Source organism: Cebidichthys violaceus, unplaced genomic scaffold (assembly GCF_023349555.1).
Source record: "Cebidichthys violaceus isolate CVI_PGR_0920_01 unplaced genomic scaffold, fCebVio1.0.p SCAF_84, whole genome shotgun sequence".
Taxonomy (NCBI): Eukaryota; Metazoa; Chordata; class Actinopteri; order Perciformes; family Stichaeidae; genus Cebidichthys; species Cebidichthys violaceus.
The window spans coordinates 573,529-589,339 of NW_027176969.1; the positions used below are offsets into that span (position 1 = coordinate 573,529).

At 41.8% G+C, this 15,811-nt stretch overlaps 1 protein-coding gene across 2 annotated transcripts in view; it reads left to right on the top strand.

The window, feature by feature from the left end:
* The first annotated feature begins 1,175 nt into the window (after positions 1-1,175).
* The window catches only part of ddr2a (discoidin domain receptor tyrosine kinase 2a), a 32,455-nt gene continuing 17,819 nt past the window's right edge, over positions 1,176-15,811 (top strand). For both annotated transcript variants that reach the window (XM_068702435.1, XM_068702436.1), the window contains exons 1-2: positions 1,176-1,275; positions 14,826-14,940. In XM_068702435.1, the coding sequence (XP_068558536.1) occupies positions 14,859-14,940 (82 nt within the window). In that variant the 5' untranslated portion in view covers positions 1,176-1,275; positions 14,826-14,858. The remainder of the gene's footprint in view (positions 1,276-14,825; positions 14,941-15,811) is intronic.

The following is a 15,811-nucleotide window of genomic DNA, read 5'->3' on the forward strand; positions in this document are numbered from 1 at the left end:
CAATTGTGCTCAGCAGTCCACGTGAGGCCGTGCGTTCAGCTAAATGCTAACAGTGAAGCTAACATGCTGACATCTAGCAGGCTCAATGTTGTACCGCGTTCGCCATCTTACATACGTGTGCTAGCGTTCTTTAGCATGACGTTGGCATGACACAAAGTGCAGCTTTTGCAGGGATGATGTGTTTTTGCTAGCGTCTCTCTGGTTCCCTCGATAAAAAGCAGACACACAATTTCTTCCGTTGGATTTTGTACATCGTGAAAGAAAGACAGTCACAGTGTCTTTAAATTCTTAGCTTCCAAATAACCGTTAAATTTCTTTATTCCGGTAAAAAAAAAAAAAAAAACGGTTCAGGCCTCAACACTTCATGACGTCGGTAGAAGAGAACCTCTCTCTGACACTTGACTCACGCTTTTCTTGGATCTGGTTTGACAGTCGAAGGCCGTGACGAACTGCAGCGTTCAAGTACCGGATGAGTTTTAGGGCCAGGCAGGAAAATAAATGAGAGGAGGGAGATTTAACCCCAACACTAATGAAGTTTAAATGTTAAGAGTAAACGTCAAACTTTTGAGAATCAAACTACTAGCGTTAGCTCATGTGCTGAATTTCAACTTTATTCTCAAAATGCAAAATAATAATAAAAAAAAACATCTTCCTCCTCTCACTGTTTTCCTTCTGCCTGGCCCTGAGACTCTCCCGTACAGATCCACGGAGTTTACACAATGATTTGATATAAAAAGTCACGCATTTACAACATTCTAAACAAAACAAAAAATTCACGCTTGATGTATAGAAAACTGTAACTCTTAAGTTCTCTAAATCTGTGATCAAAAAAATTGATGAGCTGCGAGGAACGGCAGCGCAGCCGTCACTTTGAGTTATGGTTGTTTCAGCCTCTAGCTGTCAAAAGAAAGACTCCTTTCAGGAGGAAGAAAGCTTTCTGATTTCAGCGTTGGATTCGGCCTTAATTGAAACCTTATGTGTGGCATGTGGAATTCTGGGACTTTGGCACTCTCCCAAGAATCCACAGAATGTGGAGGGTTTTTTTTCTGCCTCCCCCCTCTCTCTCTCTCTCTCTCTCTCTCTCTCTCTCTCTCTCTCTCTCTCCTCTCCCTCTCTTTTTTTCCTATGAGCAGGGGTGTCTTACATCAGCCCAGAGAGCATCTGACGGACCGAGAAAGAGAGAGAGAGAGAGAAGGGCTCGAGTTGTAACTGGAATAATCTAAAAAAAAAACCCATCTCTGAACAAATGGTCTGAAAGGATAAGACATCTTCAAAGTAAGTCATCCTTTTATCTCACACGCTTTCCAGCTTTTACATCATCGTTTGGACTGTACAGTTCGGGACTTTAAACTCTATACGAGAGAGCCTTAAAGTGTCCTCGGGAGGATCGGGAGATTCAGCTGCGTGTTTAAAACTCTTGCGTTCCTTTTTGTGTGTTGAAGTGTAGCTGCTGTTTGCATGGCAGACTAGAGGAGTGGACTGCAGAGCAGAGCGATGCCAGATTCAAACTGCTCTCTGCTCTGCTGCAGATCCAGCTGTTTCAAACTGAAGCCATTATATGGTCGGATGTGATCGAGGCCCGTTCCTTTATTCAAACACCTTTTCACTTCAAAATATAATCAGGGTTGATGAAGGAAGTGTTTCCTTCTGAATCTCATCAAAACTGAACTGAAGCTTATTGCTGCAACCTTTAGATAATAATCTTTTTATTCTCTGGATGCATGAAGTTCAGCACATTCCTTCATTATTTCAAATAACAGACAAGTTTCAGTATTTAAGTGTATTTCTGTCTGGAGGTTGGAGTGTTTATTGCATCACACAAATGTCTCTCAACGGCTCAAGCTCTTCTTTTTTTCTTTTTTTTTTTTACAAGCGACAGACGAAGTGTACGTTAAAATGAGGATTTGAATGCCTCGCAACAAGCTCCCACACATCTTTTGTTTGCTTTATTGTGGCGGGGTATTCGGGACTTGTGTTTTGGAAAACTGACTCATTTATTGTTCGCTGTGGTCAGCTGATGAAATGTCGAATGCTCAAGTTACAGCCCTGAAATAAAGATTTCCGTCCCTGCAGCGCATATCTTGCTTTGGTGTCGTGGAGGTGGTGTGTGTGCATGTGTGTGTGTGTGTGTGTGTGTGTTTCCTATAGTGTAGGTGTTACGTAGGTGGTGTGTAGGTGTCCTCCTGTGGTATGTGAGCGATGGATGTTCAACACAGAGGGCCTCTTTTCTACCTCGCTGAAGTTATTTGGTAACTCAACTCGACGCCGAAGAGTTAAGAATACGTATGAGCTCAGAGCGCTGACATTTATCAGACTCAGGAGAGGCGGCGCCGATCAATGGAGTAATTGTTAAAGAGAGGTCAAGGTAATCCTGAGGTCAGCTGGCTGTGTGTGTGTGTGTGTGTGTGTGTGTGTGTGTCATCACAGTAATTGGACAGGTTTTATATGTGGAAACATGTCTGCTCTTTGTTTGTTTAGTCAATTGACGGGAAATTAATACATTTTCACATTTTTCTCATTTAGCACGCAAAAAAAACACCCAAAACACTTGTTGTTGTTTCCAGCTGCTCCAGTAACATTATTTTCCCAATTTTTCATAATTACACAATTATTACGAAAACCTAATTGCTGACTGACATGCAGGATGTTTATTTTTGTTCTGACTTTCAGCTATAATATATATAACAAAGCTTCAAATGTCCATGGAGCTGCAAATGAGTCTTTTTCCACTGTCATTTAAGAAAAACAAAAAAAAAAACACTTCATGCACTGCTCAGTTTTGAGATTTTGGGCTATTTTGCAGCCATAGCATGTTTTCATCCAAAGTACACAATGAGATGTTTATAAGATGTCTCTATCTAGCATCCAACACATCAACAGTAAACATTTAGTCACAGAAATGCTCAATATTCATGTTCATATCCAGTATTCAGACAGAAATCTATTGTTCTATCTTCTTCTTCTTCTACTCTCAGTTCTCCTCTCTGGAGGCTTTTTTTCTCTGAGAACTGTGGGCAACAAAGACGTGACGGAAGCACAAAGACAAAGCAAGCTGAGGGAAACAACACGAATGTAAATCGCAAACCTTGACCACCAATGAAGTTCCGGAACGCACCGACCACCGCAGATCGACGGCTTCTAGTCGACAGCAAAAGAAGAGTGTCCGGGGCCGTGGATTTCCCCTTTTTGGTTTGCTCTCTGGGCTTTGATGCGTAAATAGGAAACCGTCTTTAACGGGGGAAATAAGCTCCTCGTCAAGGGAAGATGGAGGAGTTATTGCTTCTGACGGGGAAATATATGAAATGCCTGCGGTGGATAATGTACTCACACTCAGTGTTGTCCAGACAGATTGGAAAACAGAGAGGGAGACAATGTTCAGGAGGCATCTGATCCCCCCCCCCCATCGCTCCATTATCTGGCTGTAACTTGATATTTGATACACACACACACACACACACACACACACACACACACACACACACACACACATACACACACATACACACATACAGAGTACAGAGGGACCACGTTAGCAGTGTGTTATCACTGCATCCCTCCGACATGTCATTTCAATTAGCGACCTCTCCCCTTCCACGGTTTGGAGGCTGACTGACATCCTCACGAAAAGGCCTTAATCACACACACACACACACACACACACACACACACACACACACACCACAGCAGAGGCTGTAATTTCAGCCCCACATTCAAAACACAGCGCCCGGTGCTTTCTTAGCTCCGCTGTAACTCAACGCAGACGTCGTTTGATTGGAAGTGTTTTTCGAAATCAATGCCTCTGGCAAGAGAAAGCCAGCTGCTCGCTCGCTCGCCGAGGTGCATGCTGTAATTTTGGTATAAATAGCGGCGTTTCAGGGAACATCATCCCTTAAAATACTGCGCTGTTGACTTTGTATCCCGCACGTGCTTGAACTCCGACCCTGCCCAAACCAGCGCCCCAGCTCATCACCGTCATTTGAGGGGGGATTAGGTTACTCGCGTTTACCCTGAAGCAGACATGCACCGGTCCCCTCTTATGTCTCAGCTTGAAATACTTTGTTTTTGTTTGTTTTTTGACTTGAGGTCTGCGTCCAAAACCAGAGGTGAGATGACGATTGAGCTCTGGTGACAACGAAATATGAGAAAAATGTCTTTTACTCTGTGATATTGTGAGACAGACCACGACAGATGAACAGGGTAAACGTATAACTCATATATATCACCATGAAACGTCACCGGTTGATTACTTGCATTAAGACAATTTTAGGAAATGTTACGTTTAAATATGCAAATGAGTTTGAGTCTGCTCTGATTGGCTTGCGAGATAAATACGGCTCACCTTTGCGAAGCTGAGTGGTATTTTCTAAGCCTGCATGAGACATTGTGATTGGCTTGTTGAATCACATGTTTTGTGATCCAGACAGTCTTTGAAAGGTGTGTTTTTTTTTCATGATATGTCTCCTTTAATACGAGGTTGCTGCTTTGATCCGGAGAAGGTTGTTTCGAATCACAGAAACCAAATAATTGTAGAGAAGCTGTAAGTAGATGCACACACACACACACACACACACACACACATTAACACACTCTAAAGTCCTCCTCTGTGTTTGCACATGTGGCCTCCGTCATTCTCTCTTCCTCCTGTTTACAAGTCGCAGTCTCTCTTTGTTTTTCTGTTTGTCTCTCCACCTCGCCGTCTCTCTCTGTCCCCCCCCCCCCCCCCCCCCCCTCGTCCTCTGTAATTACAGGCTGTTAGGGTTAAGATCTGAGACAATATTTCAACATCTAAAGGACCTCATGACGCGCTGCAGACTGTCGCTGTCACACAAATGACAGCCCGGGCAGTGAATGAATAACATGCTGCTGCTGAAGCGTCAGGCTTGATATGCACAACATTGGCTTTTTCTACAGATTTTTTTGGGGGGGAATTTTTGCCTTTAGAGACAGGAAGTGGGGGCAGCGATAGGCGTATGAGATGCAACAAAGGTCCCAAGGTTGGAATCAAACCCAGGATGTTGCTGACATGTGGTTTGCCAGTGGGGCACGCTCACATGCACTAAAAGGCAGATGCGAGAGAGAGCGACTTTATTCTCTACTTTCCTGATTGCAAATAGTTATTTGCTGCTATATTAATGCTCTGAATATCCTATACAGAACTTTTAAGTACAATTTTGTGACACTTTCGCTACTTTCACCTCAACTATTGTACTTTTTACTCCACTCCTCCACATGTATCTGTCAGCTAAGATTACAAACACATCATGAACTTATAAAAAACAATGCGAAACCAGTTATTTCCATCCTTTTTGGTTTCGTTACTAGCAATAAAGGAAAGCAGTGACTGCCTGAGGCCCATCTGTTTTATCTGCATATATACCAAACATGCATTTCCCCTCTAAACTTCTCTGATTTAAAGACTTTTTGTCTTAATTTCAAAGTCAAATCATACAATATTCACACAAAAAAAAGATTAGAAAAAAGTCCAAAATCTGAACACAAATTTGTGGAGCAGGACTGCTTCATTAATCATCTCATGACCCCTCGGATTCATATTCTGACCTTTTAGAGGGGGCCTGACCCTTAGTTTGTGAACCGCTGGACTAAAATACTTCACAGTACATGAAGTAGTTCAAACTAGCTGCACCTCACCCACAGTAAAACACAACTCACACATACTTTGTACACATTTATCTGAGAGTACACTGTAATGCAGAATAGAGCAGAAAACTATTCGATCTTGTCCTCAACAACGGTAAAGCTCCTTCACTCTGAAAAAGTGGTGAGCACATTGCAGGTCATGATATGCGTAGTTTAAGAACAGAGGTGTACTAAAGTCTCGAGTACAACTTAATGCTCTTGATTCAAGCAGCGTCCAGAGGATGGACCTTTAACGAGGAAATGGAAGAAGAAAAAATAAAGAGCTTCTTGGCGTGGACCGGTGTTTTTCCAATCTGACAGTGTAGCTGTAAAGTTCAGGGTCTGGATATTCAATCAAAATGGATTTCCAGTCAAAGATTTTAGGCTTCTCTTCTTACATAACAAACACGGGCCCTTCGTCATTGAGCGATATTCACAACCAACGTTTACGAGTCGATGCTGAAATATAGGTAGATTAAAAATCTCCTGCAGATTCTCACTTTCTTTCCCCCACTAAGCATCAGTTGGTAGCCTTTACGAGCACCTGCACCCTGGCAGGAACAGGTCGTGTCCTCGTGCAATTATAGGCCCCTAATGGCACCGTCAGTGAGGAGCTGCAGCAGCAGCTGTGCTCCTGCCTTAGTAGTGAGTCTAACCTCAACAAAAGCAGCTACCTCAAACCTCTCTACCTCCGCTTCATCACAGGTTTCACCAGATGGATTTAAAGCGCTGCAGCCCAGCCGGAGAAGACGTAGTTTCATGTTACTGCAAAACTATTGCTGACACGGCAGTCTTGTTTTTATCCACTCTATCGTGGAGCTACACTATAAATGTGCCTTGTATATCATTACATGTGCACATGTGGTTCAAGATATCCTACAATTAAGCATGTAGACCGGAACACTTCTCAGCAGGTGTCACATCTTGCTCAGACAATAGAGGATTGTTTTTCTGTCCGCTTTTCTCTCGCAGTTATGATCGTTTAATTACATATATGTGTGTGTGTGTGTGTGTGTGTGTGTGTGTGTGCAGGCCTGCATGCATGTGTGTGCGCCTGCCTCTCCGATTTTACCGCGGTGTGTTTACATGGCTTCACCTGGGACTGATTGGGAATTGGGATTTCACGCATTCCCATAAAAATTAAATATCTGTGTTACGGCCTTCAGGGAGGAACAAGAGGATGTAATAGAAAGCACATGTTACTGTATGCTGCATACGGGCACACTGTATAGCAATCAGGCCCAGCACCAAAAGTGCACATAAACACACACACACACACACACACACCCTTATATATATATATACTGTATGTGCAGTTTATATAGCTATGAAGCCAAGGCATGATGTCTGGCTTTAGCACGTAGATGTGAACTGAGAGACATTTGTTGTTGATATAATTTAGCTTTGTGCAAACAAGAACCTGCCATGTCTTTAACAGCTCGTACAACCCGAATGTTTGCCATCATTTATTCGTTATTTAACTGGGGCTATATATTTTTTTCCGTCATTTTTGGGCCCCAAATTTCCCCATCTGCAACTCAACCGGGGATGTTGCGGTTGTACGGCATGGGGCTTTACCACCAGGCCCCCCCCCCACCCCCCATGCAATAAATTCATGGCACCAGGTAGAGCTGAAACTATCTTTCATCTGTGGTCCCTGTTAAGAAATTTACGCGATCACGTGGCATACCTTTATACCGTTACAGCAGACAAATTTTGGGTTGGAATAACCAGAATGTAATTGTTATCCTCTATGTGCTGCTGTGCTAATATCCTGGGCTCAGGAAAAGAAAGTCACGGTTGTCGTCAGGTGAATGACCCCAGAAGGGCAAAGGGTTGTTTTGTCATGCGCTACAACTCGTGTGTTTGGTTTTCAGCGGAAACTGGAAATATACTTTGTTCGCGTTTATGCACGGTAAAGCCAATAAATGGATTGTTATTCTACAAACGAAAAAAATAACTGTAGATTCTGTACTGAACGCAGCACACAGCCAATGGTAGCGTATGGTAGGCTAGCAACTAGCGCAGCGCGTCTACCATGTCAATCCTAGATTAGACATCTCAGTAGCTCAAAGTAATAGACTGAGCTCCTAAAACAGTTGTAATGGCTTGGATTGGTTTGGATCTTTAACCTTGAGTAATACCGTGTTAAATATTTTTGTGGATTTGTAGCCAGAAGATTTATCAGTGTTTATTATCCCTTAATTTTGAGCGCAATCCTCAGGTCACAATATGTATTTGTCCAATACTTTGGTTAAAGTTGCATCATACGAGATTGTGAGCATTTCTTTTGCCTCTCAACGGCTCTCAACATGGCGACGCAGCTCGCAGCTAACAGCTAGCAGCTAACAGCAAACAGCTAGCAGCTAACAGCTCGCAGCTAACGGCACTAACAGTGCAAACAACGGCAAAAGTGCTGGCAGAGCTAACAGTGTTTACCTGAATAGGAACCGGAGGGTATATATATATTTACATGGATAAATGTTGTGTCTTTAATGTCTTTAATGACCAAACACCTGCAAAACCTTGCTAACATGCTAAACTAAGATGGTGAAATGTTAGCATTGTCATTGTGGGCATGTTAACATTTAGCTCAAAGCACAGCTGTTCTAAAGTACAGCCTCACTGAGCTGCTAGCATGCCTGTAAACTCTCTTTGTCAAGATACAAAAACATAAATTGGCTTTCCAACTGCAAAGCAGTGTAACAAGAAAAATACACTGCACTCATTATAGTTTGTAGTCATCAACTACGTGAGTCACCGGTTAATGAAAAAGCAAAAATCCAACATCCTTACTGTTGATATACTTTGTTTAACATAAGTGTAGTGTCCAGATGTTGTGATGAAGATGTTATACTACAAATTAACTTTTCACATTGTTATTCGAATGATGTGAAAGTATTGTAATTACATTTCCCATAATGTCATACTGTTCAACAGAAATGATGACCTGTGTTTGACTGTTGTGATTATGAATGAGGAGACGTAATCTTCTAAGTAGCCTCGGACCTGTGAGTCTTCCACCTCTCAGACTCTTTGGTGTCTGGATGGTGAAGCCTTCAGTTGTTCCTGCTGCTGTGTGTCTGTGTGTGTGTGTGTGTGTGTGTGTGTGTGTGTGTGTGTGATTGAGACAGAGGCTGGGAACGGAGCCAGGTAAACCTACCTGTTGACTTTACAGGCTTTCCCAGGGTGCTGGACCTGGTGGTAAACCAACGTTACTCCGTGCACTGGGCTCGACCCCTCCAGGGAAAATCAGATTTATTTATACAAACAAAAAAGCCTGGGAAAACATAATATCAACTGCCGGAGGACGTTGCAGCAAGCTCTTGCCCAATGCATGAGAGTGTTTCTGGGGTTTTTTAGAAAGCAAAGAGGTGGCTATCTGCAGCATTCGCCAGGAAATAATGTTGGCATTGTACATTTCTGCATGTTGACGTTTTTCCATCCGGTCAGAGCAAGTGATGTAGTATATCAAGCGACCGCTATTGACAGTAATAATGACTGTAAATAGCAAGAAAATAAGGTTAAGTGGGAGGGGTGGTAGATGGGTCAAACAAACACTGGAGTTTCACCCGGGAGACCGTTGTTCGTGTCCCGTGTGAAACCAAAACTTAACGTTTGTTATGCGTGTGTTATACTTTGTTACGTAAAGTTACATGAGATAGTCTGCCATGGGCGGTTGTTATAACGTTAGTTACGTTGGGGCGGTTGTTGCGCTACGTTGTTGCTCTACGTCGTTGCGCTACGTTGTTGTGCTATTTGATCTTTTTTAGAACCTTATCCAAAAACTTTTTCTGCCTAAACTTAACCAATTGTGCGTTTCTGTAAGTTTGATACGAGGCTGATATGAAAACTATTATCGGTTCAAACATTAACATTCAACGTATCCGAAATTGTTGCCAAATTGGTTTCTTGTGACTGTGTTGATGTCTGTGTGAAGCTTTTTAAATGTAGTTATTTATGACCTTTCCTGTGAATAATATTAATGTAGAATCTCCAATGTTTTACATGTGTCCCTCTGATTAAAACATGTAGGTACAGAACAGTAGACTCCAGGTATCTCTGTGTTTTTCTTGGTGAGCTCTGTGGCCTCGTGGGTTTCTGAGTTGAGGATCTGCCCTTCACCACTTCCTGAACTAGCCAAGAGGGAGCTGATATTTATGGGGCACAGCCTTTTTTTTCTTCTTTCTCCCCCCCAGAAGTACAAATTCAAGTCAATAGTCTATTCAGTAACGTTCTGCTCCAAGTTGACACAATAAACTCTGCTTGCTGCCTTTCAACATTTGGTGTTTATGATAACCTGAACTCAAACAAAGGTCCTTCTTCTCTGTGATACTTAATGTCTGTCCAGTCTGAAGGGTGCCGTGATTGAGCACTTAAACATATCTGTGGATACACCTACAGACAGATATTAGTCTAAGTGAATAACTGACATGGTAGATATTGTGTTTAATGTAAAATGACATGCCATAACTCCCACTGGTACGACAGTAATTTGCCACCATTCAGTATCATTTACCACATATGGTTTTGTTTTTGCACGTGATCCTGTGGGAGAAAGTAATGGTTCTGTGAACGGCTGTCATGCTATCACTTACTGTATGAAATGATTTGTATCTACAGAAAAGTAGATGTTATTGTTAATACCAGCATGCTCAAATTTTCTACATCAATGTTACATGTATAGTAAGATTGTATTGAGTTACTCCAAGGAACTTTTATACTTTTATTTACAACATATAGTCTCGAGGTACAGCACAGCAAAGGCTGGACGTATGAAACTCTGATATGAAACTCAGAGCTACGTCTCTGTCCTTCACTATACCATCAAACTGGTGAAGTCACAATGTTTTCATTCTTTTATTTTCTCATTCTTCTCTGCGTTTTCTCATCTTTATGGATCTGCTCTCACAGAAGAACATGCAGCACTTTGACTTGTGTTTCATGAGAAAATGCTCCCTCGGACGTCTGAAATGTGTCAAACATGCTTCTCTACTTTTAAAGGACATTGTTTTGATTACTTCCAGCCCAGGTTTATTTTTTTTGTTCCTTTTCTGAAAGCTTTTCGAAGTGTCAGTGGACCTGACTCTGGTTTATTTTGATGAATGTGACCCTGGAGTGAGCTGTGTTGAGGCATAGACTTTCACGAAGGCTAGCTGTTTGAAAGATATGAGATCAGAGTCGGTTTCGATTTTGTTTTCACATGAATTTAGAACAAGACTATATGGAACGATGTCTCTTTTCACGTCTGACTCGGTTCATTTAGACCTAACCAGAGTTTTGGATTGTTGGAACAGTGGAAAGACCAACAAAACGGTTGATGAGTTTTGTTTTGTTTCTGTCGAGTTTGAATGTGTGTTCCGATCATCAGTGAGGTAAAAATACTGTTGTCTGACTGAAGTCTGGTAGCTTTGAGGAGAGCATATTAATTGCATTAGAAGTGTGTTTTTAGGACGCCTTACAGCCCACTTGTGTCTAGTTCACTGCGTTAGCATGCTAACGTTTGCTTATTAACCTACTGAGAACCAAAGTGGTGGACAGAATGACGAACAAACATGGCCGTCCCTGGAGCCACTCTGCTAGTGTGGCTAAAAAGAACATATATCATGTTATTTAGTGTATAATAATGATTGTCTGTACTTTTTTTTCAGTGCTAATAGCTAAATCGTTTTCACTAGGACTCTCCAACAACCCTCATTAGACACGTCAGACACCGTTCTACTATCAGTGAACATATTCACATTATTCTCAGTATTTAATAGTCGCAGCCTCGTCAAAATGTAGATGGACTCACTTTACCTGGTTACAGACTTTACCTCAGATCAGATTCAAACCAAACTTGTCCTGTTAATGCCTGCTGGTTGTTGATGAACACATTATTTAATCAGCTGTAAAATACCAGACATACTGTACGTGGAAGGATTTATTTTTCCATCCCTGGTCCACATGTGCTCCTGCATGCTTATTAAAAAGGGCCCAGAGGACGAACCTACTTTATATCTGTCTGTGCTCTGGTCTGACGTACAGGTGGGGAAGTCTACTGTATGTGACCTCGATCTCCTGTCTTTTTCCTGCTTCGTCTCTCAGGAGCGATGAGAATAAATTATCCAATAAAGGGGTTTGTGCAGCTGGTCCTTCGTTGCGGTTCTCTATCTCAAATCCCCCCCATCGCTCTTTTACGGTTACTGCTGGTGTGTGAAAAATCTCTGTTACTGCAAAGTGTAGCTGTTGAAATAATAATAATACGTTTATTTAGTATAGCACCTCCCATAGAAAACAATTCACAAAGTGCTTTACAAGAATAAAATATGGATAAAAGATTAGAAAAGAATGAAATAAAAAAACATGAAATGAGAGAACTTATGTGCAGAAAAACTGAAGTTTGATGAGCATAATATAAACACAAATTTAAACCCTCGGATGATTTGACAACTCTTATTACAGTTTTCCCCTTAAACGCTTGAAATATGTCTTTGGAAGTGAAATGGAAAAAAATCCCGGAGTGGATACTTTTTTTGAAACCGAGATAGGACATGAATAAGTTTTTCCTGCTGTGTCCCTGTAAGACGAGAACGGAGAGAAGTTTCCAGAACTGTGAACCTGCGCCTGTTACTCCAGCGCTGCTGCCTGATCGGACCGATCCGACGTTACTATAACAGAGGCCAGTGGTGGAATAACAGCTGTTCCCTTCACACAGGTATCGAAAACACAGCTGGATCCAGAGGAGGAGGCAATACAACTGATGCACAGGAAATCAATTTTCCAGATTTTAACAATACACTAAATCATGACCATGGCTCGGCCGGCGCACGCTTTTAATGCATGTCAGTGCATGTGAGCATTACTTTAAGAGATACTGTCCTGCACTTTGTTTTGGACTTGTGAGGGGGAAAGGAGTGGAAATTCCATCATGAAAAGTCAAGATAATTCATCCTCTGGGAACCATGCATGTCCACGTTAGCTTAAGATAATCAATCCAATAGTTTTGGGATTTATTTCTTATCTGGCCCAAAAATGTTAAAGACTCCGAGACTGACCCGCATCCCTGCAGTTCATGGCATGTTTTAAAAACAGCGAGCAGCAATGCAAAGTGTATGTGATTTGCAGTAAACGGGCTGAAACAGGCAAACACACCATTATGGTCCTTTGAGAGTCTCCAAAGGTCAGTCCTCCTCCCTGATGCAGCACAAGCAGCCTTTACATAAATGGTGCTCCAGCACATGGTAAACACATTTTTTTTTTCTTCTTTTTACGTCCATATGCACACAAGCCATCAGGTGTTTGTGTTTCATTAGCAAAGGAAAAGCCAAGAGGAGTTAAACTTAGTAAAGAGGCGTCTCAGTGGGAAGTGGCTGTAATCTGAAGCAGCAGGAAATGGGAGTGAGAAAAGCAATAAGATTATGCGTTAAGGCACAATGAAAGAGGCAAGTCAGACCTTAATAAGTGTCACGAAAATTCAGCGGGTGGACCGTCAACGCCGCACGCACGAGATTAGCTTGAGGTCAACTTGACTACAGGATTACTTCAAAGGTCCACTTGAGCATTTGGCTCTGAATTCAAAGAGACTCAATTTGGATCCGCAGCATTTATCTTTTTTGGGAAAAAAAAAAAAAACAACAACATAGATTTTGTTTTTCGTATTTCTAAATGCACATGTCCAATCATTGTAGCCAGGCAATATGGAAAGCTGAGGAAATTGCTTTTCAACAACAAGTATCTTTATAAAATCAAGCCTGCTGTTCAAAAATAGAGCTCAAAATCAACAGGTCTGGATTTGTTTCCCATCGGCAGCTCATGTGAACCTGCACTTCATGTATGTCAGAGGTTAACTGGAGCAGCCACAGTTACTGCTGGTGGAGACCCCCCCCCCCCCCCCCCCCCCCCCCCTGTTGGACACAAGCAACGAGGGGGAAGCATAGAGGCGATATTGTAGGAATAATACTGTACAGTCGCTGACATGAGATTGAGCAGCGCGTGAATGAGGGCCTGTACTGTATTCCAGCCTCGTCCCATTGACCACGCTGCCGATCCTTCTGTTATTTCAATGGGGGAACGTCAGGAAGATGTTGTTTTTGGCCGCTGACGAAGACCAGGAAATGTCTGAAACACACAGATACGCACACCGATATGTCTCTCTGGGAAAATTCCCACAGTGCTCTGGTAGTTTTGTTTTATGTCATGTGTAATTGGGTTTGGATAACCCTGCTTTGTTGATGTCTTGTAGGATTTTAGGATAAGCACCTGCACTACAATAAAGATACAGAGCAGCTAAAAACACATAGCCTTTGGACTTAAAGGTTCTCTATATGATATTCAACGTATATATATATATATATTTATTTCTCTGTACGTACATCAAATTGCTGCACATTTCTGTTGCATAAGACATCATGGTGTGAACAATAAAACTAACCTCAGTTATACAACAGAGACTTTGAGCTGCAGTAAAAGTGCCCCAGCTGCTTTGTCCAGTTAACTGTGCCATGAATCAGATTGTTACATACTTGGATACTTTTTCCTACAATGTTTTGTCAAAACTGAACACATCCTTGAACCCGTTGTCAGTATTTAATAAGAACAGTTGTGTTGTGAAGTCACCAAGGCGGCATGCATTTCGTGGACGGAAACGAGTTGAAGCGGGCCGCTTCGCTCGGCCGTTGGACTCGGTGGTCAGTTGGAGGCGGCTCGTTGGCGTCTGTGCAGCTGAAGTCATGTCTGTGACTCAGCGCCTCGACGTCTCTCTCTCTCTCTCTCCCCTTCCTCCATCATTTATTCATGCATCATTTATTCCTACAATTAGTGTGTATTTTTGAAATGATAAAGTTGTTTTTTTTTAATTGCATATGAACTGGAGCTATTCTGTCCTGTAGGGTTGATATATAGAAATATCACTACTGTTAGAATTTAACAGGCCTTCGCTCATAGAGTGACAAAGCACCAAATAAATGGAAATTTCAGTTTGGTGGGCAATTATTGTGTCTTTTATTGAGTGAAATAAAAAAACATGCTTCAAATTAAACTTATTTTCCCCTTGTATATGCAAGCAAATGCTTGGTTCCCATGAATACAGAGGAGTAAATATAAAATAAAATGTATTCCTCATGCTAACATATACGTATATATATATATATATCTCCAACTGTGTATCGCACGTTTGCATGACCTGCTGTGTCCATCTTGTCTTTCAGATTGGAAGTCTGTCTCCGTGCAAGTGTTTTGGGATGAAGCACCTGTGGGACGTTCACTTCCTGCTGCTCATCCTCCTCTACCTGTTAGGAGCCGTCAGGTCACAGGTCAACCCAGGTCAGTGCCGCCACGCGAGAAAACACCTTCTTCTGCGTTTGTGATTTCGGTCTGCAGTGAGATCACATTCAAGGGGTTTGTGAATACTGTAAAAAATAGTTTGTTGGCAAACTAGTCGGCAGAAAAAATTTTTGGGCAACTGTACGTTTCACCTATCCGTTGAAAGTTGACGTTTCTGATCCAAAAATATGTTTCATATCAGCCTTGTATCATGCTGGCATTAATGCACAGAGGTTAACGTTGTGAAACTATTAGAAACAATTTGCTAGATGGATAAAAACTTTATTGATCCCACACCGGAGACATTCAATTGTTACAGCAGCTCAATAGTGAATGAAGCAAGATCGAAAAGTGATACAAAAAAATACAAAATACACAAATAAAATAACAACATAGATACATTATATACTATTTACCCCTTTCACTTGTTACACTGAATACTTGCTCAGGATAATTGTGTGCTAGGAGCATTGTACTAGAGAAAGTATACATATAAATACGTAAGTGTTCATGGCTGACAACAGCAGTGATTATTAGGGGTGGGGGGGAATCGATGCAAAGTCAAGGATTGGCAGGAAGTTGGTCCAAACAAAGATGGACAGTCTGTCTGTCTGCTTGACTGACAAACCCATTTTGCTGCAATTAAAAAAAAGTGATTGAAGTGAGATGAACCAAGTGAAAACCTTCATCTTTTTAGAATAAACAGATGTTGACAAAACTGCATTATTTGCAGTTGAAAAAAAAAAGGTAATAAATCGCGTTTTTTGCAAAACGTTTAAAATGGCCTCTCGGTGTGTGAATCGGGCCCCAAAGGCCCCTACAGGCTCATGCAGTGGTTCCATGTTTAACGTCAGCTTGGCTAACAAGCCTC